The sequence below is a fragment of the Oncorhynchus mykiss genome, chromosome 1 (assembly GCF_057628025.1).
Source record: "Oncorhynchus mykiss isolate SJ-2025 chromosome 1, ASM5762802v1, whole genome shotgun sequence".
Classification (NCBI taxonomy): domain Eukaryota; kingdom Metazoa; phylum Chordata; class Actinopteri; order Salmoniformes; family Salmonidae; genus Oncorhynchus; species Oncorhynchus mykiss.
The window spans coordinates 43,904,091-43,926,507 of NC_143022.1; the positions used below are offsets into that span (position 1 = coordinate 43,904,091).

General features: G+C 42.0%; 1 protein-coding gene across 1 annotated transcript in view; it reads left to right on the forward strand.

The window, feature by feature from the left end:
* The window catches only part of parp12a (poly (ADP-ribose) polymerase family, member 12a), a 29,493-nt gene extending 25,933 nt beyond the window's left edge, over positions 1 to 3,560 (forward strand). Inside the window, exons 6-12 of the mRNA XM_021601474.3 lie at positions 375 to 543; positions 1,071 to 1,197; positions 1,365 to 1,461; positions 2,229 to 2,313; positions 2,402 to 2,532; positions 2,671 to 2,822; positions 2,928 to 3,560. Of these exons, the coding sequence (XP_021457149.1) occupies positions 375 to 543; positions 1,071 to 1,197; positions 1,365 to 1,461; positions 2,229 to 2,313; positions 2,402 to 2,532; positions 2,671 to 2,822; positions 2,928 to 3,184 (1,018 nt within the window). The 3' untranslated portion in view covers positions 3,185 to 3,560. The remainder of the gene's footprint in view (positions 1 to 374; positions 544 to 1,070; positions 1,198 to 1,364; positions 1,462 to 2,228; positions 2,314 to 2,401; positions 2,533 to 2,670; positions 2,823 to 2,927) is intronic.
* Positions 3,561 to 22,417: the final 18,857 nt, after the last annotated feature.

Consider the following 22,417-nt stretch of genomic DNA (forward strand, 5'->3'; position numbering starts at 1 on the left):
TTTTATTTGCACTGATTCTCTTGCACCGGCTCTATGCACACTCAGTGGACTCTACCCACACGCTGACACCCACTCCCAACACACACACTACATATGCTCACACACACAAAACATACACACATACACATGCATATTGACACCACAAACGGACACTTACACACACTTTTTAACTCTTCACATACGCTGCTGCGACTAGTCACTTTACCCCTACCTACATTTGACCTTTTTGTCTAACTTTTTATCTCTGCATTGTTGGGAAAGGGCTCGTAAGTAAGTGTTTCCCGTTAAATTCTACACCTGTTGTGTTCGCATGTGACAACATGTTGTTTTTATTTGACTGTTGGAGTACAGCATTCTCTCTCTGTTGCCCCTAGTGGAGGTGTCCAGCCAGTGAACTTCCTCACCATGACATGTGGAAGGTCTCCAGTGCGTCGTCTGTCCACTGTGTCGTCGGTCACCAAACCTCCTCACTTCATTCTTACCACAGAATGGCTGTGGTACTGGTCGGGTGAGCTGGGACAGTGGATAGAGTATGGCCAGGAGGTCGGTTCAATTAATACTTCTAGGTCCTGTCCTTCAGAGAACAACACTGTTATTTTAACATGTTACGTGGTACTTTAGTAACTGCATTATAACTGGCGGAAGGTAGCCCAGTGGTTCAAGAAGCGGGGTGTGAATCCCAGCTCAGACAGGAAAATCTGGTGCGGAATGAGCCTGCAACCGGAGGGTTGTTAGTATTATCCTAGAAACCATCACCTGCCGTTGTGCCCTTGCAAGGCACTTAACCACCTATAATTGCTCCTTTGGCACTGCACTGTGGCTGACCCATTTGCTTCCAGCCCTTCGGGGGTGATGTGTGTGTGTGTGTCTGTCTCTGTCTCTGGGGGTTGGGTTGTGCATAAAGTAAAGTTTCAGTTCTCTGTTAAGTTAATGGACAATGGAGTTGAGCAATGCTGTTACTATAGTAACCAGTGTTACTACACAGGAATAAGTGCAAGTTGTACCGTTTTAATGTGTTAGGGAATGTTTTCATTGTGGGTTTATATGAGCTTTGTTCGTATTCTATGTAGATGTATGATGATAAGGAGAAAGTGGCCTCTGTCACATCCAAGACCCTGGAGAATGTATATCAAGCTGACTCGGACAGCGAGATTCCATTTGGATCTGGCCATAACCAGTACATTCTCTATTTCAAAGGTACTGTAAACAGTTTGGGACAACTATGTAGCCTTTCAGCAGCTATTTGCCATTATTACAAAATATAATTTGTTTTCAATAACTTACCTGGTTAAACGTTCGTCAGTAAACAACCCCGTAAACTGTTTTGTCATACTAGATGCATTTTGATAGATTCTCTATTTCAGAGATGTATCAGCAGAATGTTAGATTCAAAACCAAAAGAGAGGTTCGTAGGAGACCCTGCTTTCTCTCTGGACAGGATGTGGAGGCCAAGCTGAAGAGGTACAGTACGCCTATTATGACTGTCCTTCATCACTCTACTGTAGGCCTATGTAATGTTAATGTCCTCCCACACCATAACTCATGTTCCTCATCTTGGCCTGTTATTATAGCTCTTCGTTTAGAGCGAAATCGTTCATCGCGATTTAGTATTTCATGTTTTCCTTCAAAACATCATCAGGATATTTACTGACCGTAATACTACTAAAGATTGTACAAGTGTGTGGGAATCTCTGTTGTCTGAAGAGAGAGCCTTGAACTGTACATCTTGTCTCATAAAATCATGAGTTCCTGTAGGTGCTGGGTAGAGGTATTTGGGGGAGACGGTCATGACTCCCTCCTCAGACCTTTTGGCAGAACCCCCAGAATATGTTCTATAAGTTAAGATGGGAGACGGTGCTAGACACATGCAGGAACCAACCCTATGAACCATGCCTATGTAGCTTGTCTGTAAGCAGTATATAAGAGAACTAACGGGACTGCCCCATAGAAGCTCACTTCAGACCCGTACTTTATGCATCTAAGTTTGACCGTGACCTCTCCAGCTTGCTGTTAATAAAGAATGATTCATTTAAGATTGACTTCTGGTGTCCCTGGTGGTAATTTCCACAACGTAAGTTTACTAGTTTGTTATCTAAAATGTTATTTTATTTGAAGTGGAAATGTTGTAGTTAGGGTTTGTAGAGGAAGCCCTGTTGGATATATCTCTGAATCAATCAAAACAGAAAGCTTCCCTTTTTGAACTTCCTGTATTTCTGTCTCCATGGTAGTGGATCTCCAGAGAGCACCAGCTCTTCTACTGTGTCTGTCCCTCCACACTGGGACAAGGGAGCCCTGCCTGACTTCACATACAAGGTACTCCCAGTCATAATATGCTGATACGGTTACACACACACACACACACACACACACGCAATCCAAATGATTAATCTGTTTCCTTCAGCTGGTTCCAGTCTTAGGCCTGATGACAGAGTACCAAATGGTGCAGAGTCTGTTCAAACGTACCATGTCCACCAGCACCATCCACAAAATCAACAGGATCCAGAACCCCTCACTCTGGAGGGTCTTCCAGTGGTATGTACACTACACTATGTTAGTGTTGGTTTAGTGGTAAAGACGGTAACGTTGGAGTGCAGAGGGAACATTTAGGTTTTAAACTGTCCACTTATAGGAGTGCCTCATGGATGTGTTGGTTGGTGTGTTTGTGGCCAGGCAGAAGGAACAGATGAAGGTGAAGAATGGAGGGAAACTTGTGGATGAGAGACACTTGTTCCACGGCACAGAACTGCCCATCTTAGATGCCATCTGTGAACAGAACTTTGACTGGAGGGTCTGTGGCATCCATGGAACACATTACGGCAAAGGTGAATGTTTATACAGCTATATCAATGACTAATATCCACTGCTTCTGAGAACGTTTTTAAGCATGTTTTTCGTTTTACTCTAACATGTTTACGATTATTTTCCAGGAAGCTATTTTGCCAGAGATGCCTCGTACTCTAATAGATACTCCAAGTCTTCGGCCTCTGGCAAGAAGATCATGTTTGTGGCTCTGGTGCTGGTCGGGGAGTTCACTAAGGGAAACAGGGACTACCTTCGCCCCCCTCAGAAAGGCACCAGCAAGGGGCTCTACGACAGCTGTGTCGACTCCGAAAGCAACCCAGCCATTTTTGTTGTGTTTGAGAAACAGCAGATTTACCCAGAATTCATCATTGAGTACTCGTAGAATCCACGGTAGTGCGTAGCATCATGTTTTTATGAAAACGAGTAATTGTGTGGTCATCAAGTATGTTTTTAGACACGTTGCAAATGCATCCATTATTGTGGGAGAATTTTTTGAAAATCATTCTTCAGAATATAAAAACAGTTTAGGGGTTTCTCTTTTACTGGGTTCAAAACTACTGTTTTGGTGACTTATACCAAGGTCATAGGATTTAGTGCCAATGAATGTGTAAAGGCCCTATGTAACCAGATGTGTATGATTTTTATTATGATGACTTGTTTTTTCTCTCAGGTAGATGAAACATCAACCTTATTCCTGTAATACGAAAGTACAATATGTGGTGTACCATTTTTTTTAAATTAAAAACATTTTAGCTAAAGTAGTTGAGTAATTTCTTCAAAGTGTAAAATATATAAATGTCTTGTCAGTAAAACAAAAAAGCATTTTTTTTAAACTCACATGGCATTACTATAAACACTATATTACTATAAGCACACTGTTAACTTGATATGTATTTTTCCAAAGTTATACAGTGTGCACCTACTGGAATAAAACTTTATTCATGAGGTGTCCCATTTCAACATGTATTTCACCATTGCATGTACTCTTCCATGGCATGTCGTTTTCCCTTTCAATCATAAAAAGATTTTCTGAAATTATACTGGTTACACATTCTTTTCCAGATTTTTTTTGTTTGTTGACCACATCTCATATGCAACATAAAATAGCAGAGCAACACTCCAAATCAACAGAAGTTACACCATCCCATGAGTAAGAAAGGTATACAGTCAAGCTTAAAATATCATACACAGCGACATCCAAGCTTTTCAACTGGAGAGGCCATGGAAACCGGTAGATGTAGATATTAACATGGAAACCGGTAGGTGTAGATATTAACATGGAAACCGGTAGGTAAAGATATTAACATGGAAACTGGTAGATGTAGATATTAAAATGGAAACCGGTAGGTGCAGTTATTAACATGGAAACCGGTAGGTGCAGATATTAACATGGAAACCGGTAGGTGCAGTTATTAACATGGAAACCGGTAATGTAGATATTAACATGAAAACCGGTAGATGTAGATATTAACATGGAAACCGGTAGGTGCAGATATTAACATGGAAACCGGTAGGTGCAGATATTAACATCATGGAAACCGGTAGGTGCAGATATTAACATGGAAACCGGTAGGTGCAGATATTAACATCATGGAAACCGGTAGGTGCAGATATTAACATCATGGAAACCGGTAGGTGCAGATATTAACATCATGGAAACCGGTAGGTGCAGATATTAACATCATGGAAACCGGTGGGTGCAGATATTAACATCATGGAAACCGGTGGGTGCAGATATTAACATGGAAACCGGTAGGTGAAGATATTAACATGAAAACCGGTAGGTGCAGATATTAACATGAAAACCGATAGGTGCAGATATTAACATCATGGAAACCGGTAGGTGCAGATATTAACATGGAAACCGGTAGGTGCAGATATTAACATCATGGAAACCGGTAGGTGCAGATATTAACATCATGGAAACCGGTAGGTGCAGATATTAACATCATGGAAACCGGTAGGTGCAGATATTAACATCATGGAAACCGGTGGGTGCAGATATTAACATGGAAACCGGTAGGTGAAGATATTAACATGAAAACCGGTAGGTGCAGATATTAACATGAAAACCGATAGGTGCAGATATTAACATCATGGAAACCGGTAGGTGCAGATATTAACATGGAAACCGGTGGGTGCAGATATTAACATGGAAACCGGTAGGTGCAGATATTAACATCATGGAAACCGGTAGGTGCAGATATTAACATCATGGAAACCGGTGGATGCAGATATTAACATGGAAACCGGTAGGTGAAGATATTAACATGAAAACCGGTAGGTGCAGATATTAACATGGAAACCGGTAGGTGCAGATATTAACATCATGGAAACCGGTAGGTGCAGATATTAACATCATGGAAACCGGTGGATGCAGATATTAACATGGAAACCGGTAGGTGAAGATATTAACATGAAAACCGGTAGGTGCAGATATTAACATCATGGAAACCGGTAGGTGCAGATATTAACATCATGGAAACCGGTAGGTGCAGATATTAACATCATGGAAACCGGTGGATGCAGATATTAACATGGAAACCGGTAGGTGAAGATATTAACATGGAAACCGGTAGGTGAAGATATTAACATGAAAACCCGTAGGTGCAGATATTAAATCAAATCAAATCAAATCAAATTTTATTTGTCACATACACATGGTTAGCAGATGTTAGTGCGAGTGTAGCGAAATGCTTGTGCTTCTAGTTCCGACAATGCAGTAATAACAAGTAATCTAACTAACAATTCCAAAACTACTGTCTTGTACACAGTGTAAGGGGATAAAGAATATGTACATAAGGATATGAATGAGTGATGGTACAGAGCAGCATAGGCAAGATACAGTAGATGGTATCGAGTACAGTATGTACAAATGAGATGAGTATGTAAACAAAGTGGCATAGTATAGTATAAAGTGGCTAGTGATACATGTATTACATAAGGATACCGTCGATGATATAGAGTACAGTATATACGTATGCATATGAGATGAATAATGTAGGGTAAGTAACATTTATATAAGGTAGCATTGTTTAAAGTGGCTAGTGATATATTTACGTCATTTCCCATCAATTCCCATTATTCAAGTGGCTGGAGTTGAGTCAGTGTCAGTGTTAGTGGTGGCTGTTTAACAGTCTGATGGCCTTGAGATAGAAGCTGTTTTTCAGTCTCTCGGTCCCAGCTTTGATGCACCTGTACTGACCTCGCCTTCTGGATGATAGCGGGGTGAACAGGCAGTGGCTCGGGTGGTTGATGTCCTTGATGATCTTTATGGCCTTCCTGTGACATCGGGTGGTGTAGGTGTCCTGGAGGGCAGGTAGTTTGCCCCCGGTGATGCGTTGTGCAGACCTCACTACCCTCTGGAGAGCCTTACGGTTGAGGGCGGTGCAGTTGCCATACCAGGCGGTGATACAGCCCGCCAGGATGCTCTCGATTGTGCATCTGTAGAAGTTTGTGAGTGCTTTTGGTGACAAGCCGAATTTCTTCAGCCTCCTGAGGTTGAAGAGGCGCTGCTGCGCCTTCTTCACGATGCTGTCTGTGTGAGTGGACCAGTTCAGTTTGTCTGTGATGTGTATGCCGAGGAACTTAAAACTTGCTACCCTCTCCACTACTGTTCCATCGATGTGGATAGGGGGGTGTTCCCTCTGCTGTTTCCTGAAGTCCACAATCATCTCCTTAGTTTTGTTGACGTTGAGTGTGAGGTTATTTTCCTGACACCACACTCCGAGGGCCCTCACCTCCTCCCTGTAGGCCGTCTCATCGTTGTTGGTAATCAAGCCTACCACTGTTGTAACATGGAAACCGGTAGGTGCAGATATTAACATCATGGAAACCGGTAGGTGCAGATATTAACATCATGGAAACCGGTAGGTGCAGATATTAACATGAAAACCGGTAGGTGCAGATATTAACATGGAAACCGGTAGGTGCAGATATTAACATGGAAACCGGTGGGTGCAGATATTAACATGGAAACCGGTGGGTGCAGATATTAACATGGAAACCGGTAGGTGAAGATATTAACATCATGGAAACCGGTAGGTGCAGATATTAACATCATGGAAACTGGTGGGTGCAGATATTAACATGGAAACCGGTAGGTGCAGATATTAACATGGAAACCGGTGGGTGCAGTTATTAACATCATGGAAACCGGTAGGTGCAGATATTAACATGGAAACCGGTAGGTGCAGATATTAACATCATGGAAACCGGTAGGTGCAGATATTAACATCATGGAAACCGGTAGGTGCAGATATTAACATGAAAACCGGTAGGTGCAGATCTTAACATGGAAACCGGTAGGTGCAGATATTAACATGGAAACCGGTGGGTGCAGATATTAACATGGAAACCGGTGGGTGCAGATATTAACATGGAAACCGGTAGGTGAAGATATTAACATCATGGAAACCGGTAGGTGCAGATATTAACATCATGGAAACCGGTGGGTGCAGATATTAACATGGAAACCGGTAGGTGCAGATATTAACATGGAAACCGGTAGGTGCAGTTATTAACATCATGGAAACCGGTAGGTGAAGATATTAACATGGAAACCGGTGGGTGCAGATATTAACATGGAAAACGGTAGGTGCAGATATTAACATCATGGAAACCGGTGGGTGCAGATATTAACATGGAAACCGGTAGGTGAAGATATTAACATGAAAACCGGTAGGTGCAGATATTAACATGAAAACCGATAGGTGCAGATATTAACATCATGGAAACCGGTAGGTGCAGATATTAACATGGAAACCGGTAGGTGCAGATATTAACATCATGGAAACCGGTAGGTGCAGATATTAACATCATGGAAACCGGTAGGTGCAGATATTAACATAATGGAAACCGGTAGGTGCAGATATTAACATCATGGAAACCGGTGGGTGCAGATATTAACATGGAAACCGGTAGGTGCAGATATTAACATGGAAACCGGTAGGTGCAGTTATTAACATCATGGAAACCGGTAGGTGAAGATATTAACATGGAAACCGGTGGGTGCAGATATTAACATGGAAAACGGTAGGTGCAGATATTAACATCATGGAAACCGGTAGGTGCAGATATTAACATGGAAACCGGTAGGTGAAGATATTAACATGAAAACCGGTAGGTGCAGATAGTAACATGAAAACCGATAGGTGCAGATATTAACATCATGGAAACCGGTAGGTGCAGATATTAACATGGAAACCGGTAGGTGCAGATATTAACATCATGGAAACCGGTAGGTGCAGATATTAACATCATGGAAACCGGTAGGTGCAGAAACTGGTAGGTGCAGATATTAACATGGAAACCGGTAGATGTAGATATTAACATGAAAACCGGTAGGTGCAGATATTAACATGGAAACCGGTAGGTGCAGTTATTAACATGGAAACCGGTAGGTGCAGTTATTAACATGGAAACCGGTAGATGTAGATATTAACATGAAAACCGGTAGGTGCAGATATTAACATGGAAACCGGTAGGTGCAGATATTAACATGGAAACCGGTAGGTGCAGATATTAACTTCATGGAAACCGGTAGGTAAAGATATTAACATGGAAACCGGTAGGTGCAGATATTAACATGAAAACCGGTAGGTGCAGATATTAACATGGAAACCGGTAGGTGCAGATATTAACATGGAAACCGGTAGGTGCAGATATTAAGATGGAAACCGGTAGGTGCAGATATTAACATGGAAACCGGTAGGTGCAGATATTAACATGGAAACCGGTAGGTGCAGTTATTAACATGGAAACCGGTAGATGTAGATATTAACATGAAAACCGGTAGGTGCAGATATTAACATGGAAACCGGTAGGTGCAGATATTAACATGGAAACCGGTAGATGCAGTTATTAACATGGAAACCGGTAGGTGTAGATATTAACATGGAAACCGGTAGGTGAAGATATTAACATCATGGAAACCGGTAGGTGCAGATATTAACATGGAAACCTGTTATTATAGCTCTTCGTTTAGAGCGAAATCGTTCATCGCGATTTAGTATTTCATGTTTTCCTTCAAAACATCATCAGGATATTTACTGACTGTAATACTACTAAAGATTGTACAAGTGTGTGGGAATCTCTGTTGTCTGAAGAGAGAGCCTTGAACTGTACATCTTGTCTCATAAAATCATGAGTTCCTGTAGGTGCTGGGTAGAGGTATTTGGGGGAGACGGTCATGACTCCCTCCTCAGACCTTTTGGCAGAACCCCCAGAATATGTTCTATAAGTTAAGATGGGAGACGGTGCTAGACACATGCAGGAACCAACCCTATGAACCATGCCTATGTAGCTTGTCTGTAAGCAGTATATAAGAGAACTAACGGGACTGCCCCATAGAAGCTCACTTCAGACCCGTACTTTATGCATCTAAGTTTGACCGTGACCTCTCCAGCTTGCTGTTAATAAAGAATGATTCATTTAAGATTGACTTCTAGTGTCCCTGGTGGTAATTTCCACAACGTAAGTTTACTAGTTTGTTATCTAAAATGTTATTTTATTTGAAGTGGAAATGTTGTAGTTAGGGTTTGTAGAGGAAGCCCTGTTGGATATATCTCTGAATCAATCAAAACAGAAAGCTTCCCTTTTTGAACTTCCTGTATTTCTGTCTCCATGGTAGTGGATCTCCAGAGAGCACCAGCTCTTCTACTGTGTCTGTCCCTCCACACTGGGACAAGGGAGCCCTGCCTGACTTCACATACAAGGTACTCCCAGTCATAATATGCTGATACGGTTACACACACACACACACACACACGCAATCCAAATGATTAATCTGTTTCCTTCAGCTGGTTCCAGTCTTAGGCCTGATGACAGAGTACCAAATGGTGCAGAGTCTGTTCAAACGTACCATGTCCACCAGCACCATCCACAAAATCAACAGGATCCAGAACCCCTCAATCTGGAGGGTCTTCCAGTGGTATGTACACTACACTATGTTAGTGTTGGTTTAGTGGTAAAGACGGTAACGTTGGAGTGCAGAGGGAACATTTAGGTTTTAAACTGTCCACTTATAGGAGTGCCTCATGGATGTGTTGGTTGGTGTGTTTGTGGCCAGGCAGAAGGAACAGATGAAGGTGAAGAATGGAGGGAAACTTGTGGATGAGAGATATCTGCTGTGGGTGCAGATATTAACATGGAAACCGGTAGGTGAAGATATTAACATGAAAACCGGTAGGTGCAGATATTAACATGAAAACCGATAGGTGCAGATATTAACATCATGGAAACCGGTAGGTGCAGATATTAACATGGAAACCGGTAGGTGCAGATATTAACATCATGGAAACCGGTAGGTGCAGATATTAACATCATGGAAACCGGTAGGTGCAGATATTAACATCATGGAAACCGGTGGGTGCAGATATTAACATCATGGAAACCGGTGGGTGCAGATATTAACATGGAAACCGGTAGGTGAAGATATTAACATGAAAACCGGTAGGTGCAGATATTAACATGAAAACCGATAGGTGCAGATATTAACATCATGGAAACCGGTAGGTGCAGATATTAACATGGAAACCGGTGGGTGCAGATATTAACATGGAAACCGGTAGGTGCAGATATTAACATCATGGAAACCGGTAGGTGCAGATATTAACATCATGGAAACCGGTGGATGCAGATATTAACATGGAAACCGGTAGGTGAAGATATTAACATGAAAACCGGTAGGTGCAGATATTAACATGGAAACCGGTAGGTGCAGATATTAACATCATGGAAACCGGTAGGTGCAGATATTAACATCATGGAAACCGGTGGATGCAGATATTAACATGGAAACCGGTAGGTGAAGATATTAACATGAAAACCCGTAGGTGCAGATATTAAATCAAATCAAATCAAATCAAATTTTATTTGTCACATACACATGGTTAGCAGATGTTAGTGCGAGTGTAGCGAAATGCTTGTGCTTCTAGTTCCGACAATGCAGTAATAACAAGTAATCTAACTAACAATTCCAAAACTACTGTCTTGTACACAGTGTAAGGGGATAAAGAATATGTACATAAGGATATGAATGAGTGATGGTACAGAGCAGCATAGGCAAGATACAGTAGATGGTATCGAGTACAGTATGTACAAATGAGATGAGTATGTAAACAAAGTGGCATAGTATAGTATAAAGTGGCTAGTGATACATGTATTACATAAGGATACCGTCGATGATATAGAGTACAGTATATACGTATGCATATGAGATGAATAATGTAGGGTAAGTAACATTTATATAAGGTAGCATTGTTTAAAGTGGCTAGTGATATATTTACGTCATTTCCCATCAATTCCCATTATTCAAGTGGCTGGAGTTGAGTCAGTGTCAGTGTTAGTGGTGGCTGTTTAACAGTCTGATGGCCTTGAGATAGAAGCTGTTTTTCAGTCTCTCGGTCCCAGCTTTGATGCACCTGTACTGACCTCGCCTTCTGGATGATAGCGGGGTGAACAGGCAGTGGCTCGGGTGGTTGATGTCCTTGATGATCTTTATGGCCTTCCTGTGACATCGGGTGGTGTAGGTGTCCTGGAGGGCAGGTAGTTTGCCCCCGGTGATGCGTTGTGCAGACCTCACTACCCTCTGGAGAGCCTTACGGTTGAGGGCGGTGCAGTTGCCATACCAGGCGGTGATACAGCCCGCCAGGATGCTCTCGATTGTGCATCTGTAGAAGTTTGTGAGTGCTTTTGGTGACAAGCCGAATTTCTTCAGCCTCCTGAGGTTGAAGAGGCGCTGCTGCGCCTTCTTCACGATGCTGTCTGTGTGAGTGGACCAGTTCAGTTTGTCTGTGATGTGTATGCCGAGGAACTTAAAACTTGCTACCCTCTCCACTACTGTTCCATCGATGTGGATAGGGGGGTGTTCCCTCTGCTGTTTCCTGAAGTCCACAATCATCTCCTTAGTTTTGTTGACGTTGAGTGTGAGGTTATTTTCCTGACACCACACTCCGAGGGCCCTCACCTCCTCCCTGTAGGCCGTCTCATCGTTGTTGGTAATCAAGCCTACCACTGTTGTAACATGGAAACCGGTAGGTGCAGATATTAACATCATGGAAACCGGTAGGTGCAGATATTAACATCATGGAAACCGGTAGGTGCAGATATTAACATGAAAACCGGTAGGTGCAGATATTAACATGGAAACCGGTAGGTGCAGATATTAACATGGAAACCGGTGGGTGCAGATATTAACATGGAAACCGGTGGGTGCAGATATTAACATGGAAACCGGTAGGTGAAGATATTAACATCATGGAAACCGGTAGGTGCAGATATTAACATCATGGAAACTGGTGGGTGCAGATATTAACATGGAAACCGGTAGGTGCAGATATTAACATGGAAACCGGTAGGTGCAGTTATTAACATCATGGAAACCGGTAGGTGCAGATATTAACATGGAAACCGGTAGGTGCAGATATTAACATCATGGAAACCGGTAGGTGCAGATATTAACATCATGGAAACCGGTAGGTGCAGATATTAACATGAAAACCGGTAGGTGCAGATCTTAACATGGAAACCGGTAGGTGCAGATATTAACATGGAAACCGGTGGGTGCAGATATTAACATGGAAACCGGTGGGTGCAGATATTAACATGGAAACCGGTAGGTGAAGATATTAACATCATGGAAACCGGTAGGTGCAGATATTAACATCATGGAAACCGGTGGGTGCAGATATTAACATGGAAACCGGTAGGTGCAGATATTAACATGGAAACCGGTAGGTGCAGTTATTAACATCATGGAAACCGGTAGGTGAAGATATTAACATGGAAACCGGTGGGTGCAGATATTAACATGGAAAACGGTAGGTGCAGATATTAACATCATGGAAACCGGTGGGTGCAGATATTAACATGGAAACCGGTAGGTGAAGATATTAACATGAAAACCGGTAGGTGCAGATATTAACATGAAAACCGATAGGTGCAGATATTAACATCATGGAAACCGGTAGGTGCAGATATTAACATGGAAACCGGTAGGTGCAGATATTAACATCATGGAAACCGGTAGGTGCAGATATTAACATGGAAACCGGTAGGTGCAGATATTAACATCATGGAAACCGGTAGGTGCAGATATTAACATCATGGAAACCGGTAGGTGCAGATATTAACATCATGGAAACCGGTAGGTGCAGATATTAACATCATGGAAACCGGTGGGTGCAGATATTAATATCATGGAAACCGGTGGGTGCAGATATTAACATGGAAACCGGTAGGTGAAGATATTAACATGAAAACCGGTAGGTGCAGATATTAACATGAAAACCGATAGGTGCAGATATTAACATCATGGAAACCGGTAGGTGCAGATATTAACATGGAAACCGGTGGGTGCAGATATTAACATGGAAACCGGTAGGTGCAGATATTAACATCATGGAAACCGGTAGGTGCAGATATTAACATCATGGAAACCGGTGGATGCAGATATTAACATGGAAACCGGTAGGTGAAGATATTAACATGAAAACCGGTAGGTGCAGATATTAACATGGAAACCGGTAGGTCCAGATATTAACATCATGGAAACCGGTAGGTGCAGATATTAACATCATGGAAACCGGTGGATGCAGATATTAACATGGAAACCGGTAGGTGAAGATATTAACATGAAAACAGGTAGGTGCAGATATTAACATGGAAACCGGTAGGTGCAGATATTAACATCATGGAAACCGGTAGGTGCAGATATTAACATCATGGAAACCGGTAGGTGCAGATATTAACATGGAAACCGGTGGGTGCAGATATTAACATGGAAACCGGTGGGTGCAGATATTAACATGGAAACCGGTAGGTGCAGATATTAACATCATGGAAACCGGTAGGTGCAGATATTAACATCATGGAAACCGGTGGATGCAGATATTAACATGGAAACCGGTAGGTGAAGATATTAACATGAAAACCGGTAGGTGCAGATATTAACATGGAAACCGGTAGGTCCAGATATTAACATCATGGAAACCGGTAGGTGCAGATATTAACATCATGGAAACCGGTGGATGCAGATATTAACATGGAAACCGGTAGGTGAAGATATTAACATGAAAACCGGTAGGTGCAGATATTAACATGGAAACCGGTAGGTGCAGATATTAACATCATGGAAACCGGTAGGTGCAGATATTAACATCATGGAAACCGGTAGGTGCAGATATTAACATGGAAACCGGTGGGTGCAGATATTAACATGGAAACCGGTGGGTGCAGATATTAACATGGAAACCGGTAGGTGAAGATATTAACATCATGGAAACCGGTAGGTGCAGATATTAACATCATGGAAACCGGTGGGTGCAGATATTAACATGGAAACCGGTAGGTGCAGATATTAACATGGAAACCGGTAGGTGCAGTTATTAACATCATGGAAACCGGTAGGTGAAGATATTAACATGGAAACCGGTGGGTGCAGATATTAACATGGAAAACGGTAGGTGCAGATATTAACATGGAAACCGGTAGGTGCAGATATTAACATCATGGAAACCGGTAGGTGAAGATATTAACATGGAAACCGGTGGGTGCAGATATTAACATGGAAACCGGTAGGTGCAGATATTAACATCATGGAAACCGGTAGGTGCAGATATTATCATGAAAACCGGTAGGTGCAGATATTAACATCATGGAAACCGGTAGGTGCAGATATTAACATGAAAACCGGTAGGTGCAGATATTAACATCATGGAAACCGGTAGGTGCAGATGTTAACATGGAAACCGGTAGGTGCAGATATTAACATCATGGAAACCGGTAGGTGCAGATATTAACATGGAAACCGGTAGGTGCAGATATTAACATCATGGAAACCGGTAGGTGTAGATATTAACATGGAAACCGGTAGGTGCAGATATTAACATCATGGAAACTGGTAGGTGCAGATATTAACATGGAAACCGGTAGATGTAGATATTAACATGAAAACCGGTAGGTGCAGATATTAACATGGAAACCGGTAGGTGCAGTTATTAACATGGAAACCGGTAGGTGCAGTTATTAACATGGAAACCGGTAGATGTAGATATTAACATGAAAACCGGTAGGTGCCGATATTAACATGGAAACCGGTAGGTGCAGATATTAACATGAAAACCGGTAGGTGCAGATATTAACATGGAAACCGGTAGGTGCAGATATTAACATGGAAACCGGTAGGTGCAGATATTAACATCATGGAAACCGGTAGGTAAAGAAATTAACATGGAAACCGGTAGGTGCAGATATTAACATGAAAACCGGTAGGTGCAGATATTAACATGGAAACCGGTAGGTGCAGATATTAACACGGAAACCGGTTGGTGCAGATATTAACATGGAAACCGGTAGGTGCAGATATTAACATGGAAACGGGTAGGTGCAGATATTAACATGGAAACCGGTAGGTGCAGATATTAACATGGAAACCGGTAGGTGCAGTTATTAACATGGAAACCGGTAGATGTAGATATTAACATGAAAACCGGTAGGTGCAGATATTAACATGGAAACCGGTAGGTGCAGATATTAACATGGAAACCGGTAGATGCAGTTATTAACATGGAAACCGGTAGGTGTAGATATTAACATGGAAACCGGTAGGTGAAGATATTACATCATGGAAACCGGTAGGTGCAGATATTAACATGGAAACCGGTAGATGTAGATATTAACATGGAAACCGGTAGGTGCAGATATTAACATGGAAACCGGTAGGTGAAGATATTAACATCATGGAAACCGGTAGGTGCAGATATTAACATCATGGAAACCGGTAGGTGCAGATATTAACATGGAAACCGGTGGGTGCAGATATTAACATGGAAACCGGTGGGTGCAGATATTAACATGGAAACCGGTAGGTGAAGATATTAACATCATGGAAACCGGTAGGTGCAGATATTAACATCATGGAAACCGGTGGGTGCAGATATTAACATCATGGAAACCGGTAGGTGCAGATATTAACATCATGGAAACCGGTGGGTGCAGATATTAACATGGAAACCGGTAGGTGCAGATATTAACATCATGGAAACCGGTAGGTGCAGATATTAACATGGAAACCGGTGGGTGCAGATATTAACATGGAAACCGGTGGGTGCAGATATTAACATGGAAACCGGTAGGTGAAGATATTAACATCATGGAAACCGGTAGGTGCAGATATTAACATCATGGAAACCGGTGGGTGCAGATATTAACATGGAAACCGGTAGGTGCAGATATTAACATGGAAACCGGTAGGTGCAGTTATTAACATCATGGAAACCGGTAGGTGAAGATATTAACATGGAAACCGGTGGGTGCAGATATTAACATGGAAAACGGTAGGTGCAGATATTAACATGGAAACCGGTAGGTGCAGATATTAACATCATGGAAACCGGTAGGTGAAGATATTAACATGGAAACCGGTGGGTGCAGATATTAACATGGAAACCGGTAGGTGCAGATATTAACATCATGAAAACCGGTAGGTGCAGATATTAACATCATGAAAACCGGTAGGTGCAGATATTAACATCATGGAAACCGGTAGGTGCAGATATTAACATCATGGAAACCGGTAGGTGTAGATATTAACATGGAAACTGGTAGGTGCAGATATTAACATCATGGAAACTGGTAGGTGCAGATATTAACATGGAAACCGGTAGATGTAGATATTAACATGAAAACCGGTAGGTGCAGATATTAACATGGAAACCGGTAGGTGCAGTTATTAACATGGAAACCGGTAGGTGCAGTTATTAACATGGAAACCGGTAGATGTAGATATTAACATGAAAACCGGTAAGTGCCGATATTAACATGGAAACCGGTAGGTGCAGATATTAACATGAAAACCGGTAGGTGCAGATATTAACATGGAAACCGGTAGGTGCAGATATTAACATGGAAACCGGTAGGTGCAGATATTAACTTCATGGAAACCGGTAGGTAAAGAAATTAACATGGAAACCGGTAGGTGCAGATATTAACATGAAAACCGGTAGGTGCAGATATTAACATGGAAACCGGTAGGTGCAGATATTAATATGGAAACCGGTAGGTGCAGATATTAACATGGAAACCGGTAGGTGCAGATATTAACATGGAAACCGGTAGGTGCAGATATTAACATGGAAACCGGTAGGTGCAGTTATTAACATGGAAACCGGTAGATGTAGATATTAACATGAAAACCGGTAGGTGCAGATATTAACATGGAAACCGGTAGGTGCAGATATTAACATGGAAACCGGTAGATGCAGTTATTAACATGGAAACCGGTAGGTGTAGATATTAACATGGAAACCGGTAGGTGCAGTTATTAACATCATGGAAACCGGTAGGTGCAGATATTAACATGGAAACCGGTAGATGTAGATATTAACATGGAAACCGGTAGGTGCAGTTATTAACATCATGGAAACCGGTAGGTGCAGTTATTAACATGGAAACCGGTAGGTGTAGATATTAACATGGAAACCGGTAGGTGAAGATATTAACATCATGGAAACCGGTAGGTGCAGATATTAACATGGAAACCGGTAGATGTAGATATTAACATGGAAACCGGTAGGTGCAGTTATTAACATGGAAACCGGTAGGTGTAGATATTAACATGGAAACCGGTAGGTGAAGATATTAACATCATGGAAACCGGTAGGTGCAGATATTAACATGGAAACCGGTAGGTGCAGATATTAACATGGAAACCGGTAGGTGCAGATATTAACATGGAAACCGGTAGGTGCATTTATTAACATGGAAACCGGTAGGTGTAGATATTAACATGGAAACCGGTAGGTGTAGATATTAACATGGAAACCGGTAGGTGCAGTTATTAACATGGAAACCGGTAGATGTAGATATTAACATGAAAACCGGTAGGTGCAGATATTAACATGGAAACCGGTAGGTGCAGATATTAACATGGAAACCGGTAGATGCAGTTATTAACATGGAAACCGGTAGGTGTAGATATTAACATGGAAACCGGTAGGTGAAGATATTAACATCATGGAAACCGGTAGGTGCAGATATTAACATGGAAACCGTTAGATGAAGATATTAACATGGAAACCGGTAGGTGCAGTTATTAACATGGAAACCGGTTGGTGTAGATATTAACATGGAAACCGGTAGGTGAAGATATTAACATCATGGAAACCGGTAGGTGCAGATATTAACATGGAAACCGGTAGGTGCAGATATTAACATGGAAACCGGTAGGTGAAGATATTAACATCATGGAAACCGGTAGGTGCAGATATTAACATGGAAACCGGTAGGTGCAGATATTAACATGGAAACCGGTAGGTGCATTTATTAACATGGAAACCGGTAGGTGTAGATATTAACATGGAAACCGGTAGGTGTAGATATTAACATGGAAACCGGTAGGTGCAGTTATTAACATGGAAACCGGTAGATGTAGATATTAACATGAAAACCGGTAGGTGCAGATATTAACATGGAAACCGGTAGATGCAGATATTAACATGGACACCGGTAGGTGAAGATATTAACATAATGGAAACCGGTAGGTGCAGATATTTACATGGAAACCGGTAGGTGCAGATATTAACATGGAAACCGGTAGGTGCAGATATTAACATGGAAACCGGTAGGTGAAGATATTAACATCATGGAAACCGGTAGGTGAAGATATTAACATCATGGAAACCGGTAGGTGAAGATATTAACATCATGGAAACCGGTAGGTGAAGATATTAACATCATGGAAACCGGTAGGTGCAGATATTAACATGGAAACCGGTAGGTGCAGATATTAACATGGAAACCGGTAGGTGCAGATATTAACATCATGGAAACCGGTAGGTGAAGATATTAACATGGAAACCGGTGGGTGAAGATATTAACATGGAAACCGGTAGGTGCAGATATTAACATGGAAACCGGTAGGTGAAGATATTAACATGGATCCGGTAGGTGCAGATATTAACATGGAAACCGGTGGGTGAAGATATTAACATGGAAACCGGTAGGTGCAGATATTAACATGGAAACCGGTAGGTGCAGATATTAACATGGAAACCGGTGGGTGCAGATATTAACATGGAAACCGGTAGGTGCAGATATTAACATCATGGAAACCGGTAGGTGAAGATATTAACATGGAAACCGGTGGGTGAAGATATTAACATGGAAACCGGTAGGTGCAGATATTAACATGGAAACCGGTAGGTGAAGATATTAACATGGAAACCGGTAGGTGCAGATATTAACATGGAAACCGTTGGGTGAAGATATTAACATGGAAACCGGTAGGTGAAGATATTAACATGGAAACCGGTAGGTGCAGATATTAACATGGAAACCGGTGGGTGCAGATATTAACATGGAAACCGGTAGGTGCAGATATTAACATGGAAACCGGTGGGTGAAGATATTAACATGGAAACCGGTAGGTGAAGATATTAACATGGAAACCGGTAGGTGCAGATATTAACATGGAAACCGGTGGGTGCAGATATTAACATGGAAACCGGTAGGTGAAGATATTAACATCATGGAAACCGGTAGGTGAAGATATTAACATGGAAACCGGTAGGTGCAGATATTAACATGGAAACCGGTAGGTGCAGATATTAACATGGAAACCGGTGGGTGAAGATATTAACATGGAAACAGGTAGATGCAGTTATTAACATGGAAACCGGTAGGTGTAGATATTAACATGGAAACCGGTAGGTGAAGATATTAACATCATGGAAACCGGTAGGTGCAGATATTAACATGGAAACCGTTAGATGAAGATATTAACATGGAAACCGGTAGGTGCAGTTATTAACATGGAAACCGGTTGGTGTAGATATTAACATGGAAACCGGTAGGTGAAGATATTAACATCATGGAAACCGGTAGGTGCAGATATTAACATGGAAACCGGTAGGTGCAGATCTTAACATGGAAACCGGTAGGTGAAGATATTAACATCATGGAAACCGGTAGGTGCAGATATTAACATGGAAACCGGTAGGTGCAGATATTAACATCATGGAAACCGGTAGGTGCAGATATTAACATGGAAACCGGTAGGTGCAGATATTAACATGGAAACCGGTAGGTGCAGTTATTAACATGGAAACCGGTAGGTGTAGATATTAACATGGAAACCGGTAGGTGTAGATATTAACATGGAAACCGGTAGGTGCAGTTATTAACATGGAAACCGGTAGATGTAGATATTAACATGAAAACCGGTAGGTGCAGATATTAACATGGAAACCGGTAGATGCAGATATTAACATGGACACCGGTAGGTGAAGATATTAACATCATGGAAACCGGTAGGTGCAGATATTAACATGGAAACCGGTAGGTGCAGATATTAACATGGAAACCGGTAGGTGCAGATATTAACATGGAAACCGGTAGGTGAAGATATTAACATCATGGAAACCGGTAGGTGAAGATATTAACATCATGGAAACCGGTAGGTGAAGATATTAACATCATGGAAACCGGTAGGTGCAGATATTAACATGGAAACCGGTAGGTGCAGATATTAACATGGAAACCGGTAGGTGCAGATATTAACATGGAAACCGGTAGGTGCAGATATTAACATCATGGAAACCGGTAGGTGAAGATATTAACATGGAAACCGGTGGGTGAAGATATTAACATGGAAACCGGTAGGTGCAGATATTAACATGGAAACCGGTAGGTGAAGATATTAACATGGAAACCGGTAGGTGCAGATATTAACATGGAAACCGGTGGGTGAAGATATTAACATGGAAACCGGTAGGTGAAGATATTAACATGGAAACCGGTAGGTGCAGATATTAGCATGGAAACCGGTGGGTGCAGATATTAACATGGAAACCGGTAGGTGCAGATATTAACATGGAAACCGGTGGGTGAAGATATTAACATGGAAACCGGTAGGTGAAGATATTAACATGGAAACCGGTAGGTGCAGATATTAACATGGAAACCGGTGGGTGCAGATATTAACATGGAAACCGGTAGGTGAAGATATTAACATCATGGAAACCGGTAGGTGAAGATATTAACATGGAAACCGGTAGGTGCAGATATTAACATGGAAACCGGTAGGTGCAGATATTAACATGGAAACCGGTGGGTGAAGATATTAACATGGAAACCGGTAGGTGAAGATATTAACATGGAAACCGGTAGGTGCAGATATTAACATGGAAACCGGTAGGTGCAGATATTAACATGGAAACCGGTAGGTGCAGATATTAACATCATGGAAACCGGTAGGTGAAGATATTAACATGGAAACCGGTAGGTGCAGATATTAACATGGAAACCGGTAGGTGCAGATATTAACATGGAAACCGGTAGGTGAAGATATTAACATCATGGAAACCGGTAGGTGAAGATATTAACATCATGGAAACCGGTAGGTGCAGATATTAACATCATGGAAACCGGTAGGTGAAGATATTAACATGGAAACCGGTAGGTGCAGATATTAACATGGAAACCGGTAGGTGCAGATATTAACATGGAAACCGGTAGGTGCAGATATTAACATCATGGAAACCGGTAGGTGCAGATATTAACATGAAAACCGGTAGGTGCAGATATTAACATGGAAACGGGTAGGTGAAGATATTAACATCATGGAAACCGGTAGGTGAAGATATTAACATCATGGAAACCGGTAGGTGCAGTTATTAACATGGAAACCGGTAGGTGCAGATATTAACATGGAAACCGGTAGGTGCAGATATTATCATGAAAACCGGTAGGTGCAGATATCAACATCATGGAAACCGGTAGGTGCAGTTATTAACATCATAAAAACCGGTAGGTGCAGATATTGACATGGAAACCGGTAGGTGCAGTTATTAACATCATGAAAACCGGTAGGTGCAGTTATTAACATCATGAAAACCGGTAGGTGCAGTTATTAACATCATGAAAACCGGTAGGTGCAGATATTGACATGGAAACCGGTAGGTGCAGTTATTAACATCATGGAAACCGGTAGGTGCAGTTATTAACATCATGGAAACCGGTAGGGGGAGGATCATTGTAAATAGACCGTGTAGCCATTTAATTAATTGTTTAGCAGTCTTCTAGCTTGGGGGTAGAAGCTGTTAAAGAGTCTTTTGGACCTAGACTTGATGTTCCAGTACCCCTTGCCGTGCGGTAGCAGAGAGAAGTCTATGATTTGGGTGACTGGAGTCTGACAATTCTTTGGGCCTTCCTCTGATGACAGGAAACTTGACCCCAGTGATATACTGGGCCGTACCCTCTGTGTAGTGCCTTACGGTCGGATGCTGAGCAGTTGCCATACCAGGCGGTGATGCAACCGGTCGAGATGCTCTCGATGGTGCAGCAGTAGAACTTTTTGAGGATCTGGGGACCCACGATAAATCTCTTCAGTCTCCTTAGGTGGAAAAGGTGTTGTCGTGCCCTCTTCACGACTATCGTGGTGTGTTTGGACCATGACATAACATTGAGTCAATACCTGAACTGTTACAATACAATATTATGATTGATTGGATGGATGATTGTGAGGAAGATTAAACTCGCTTGCTTGCCATAGAGCAGTTGGTGGAGACTTTGCAAATAATTAAAGTGTTAGTTCCTCCAAATTACAAAATTACAC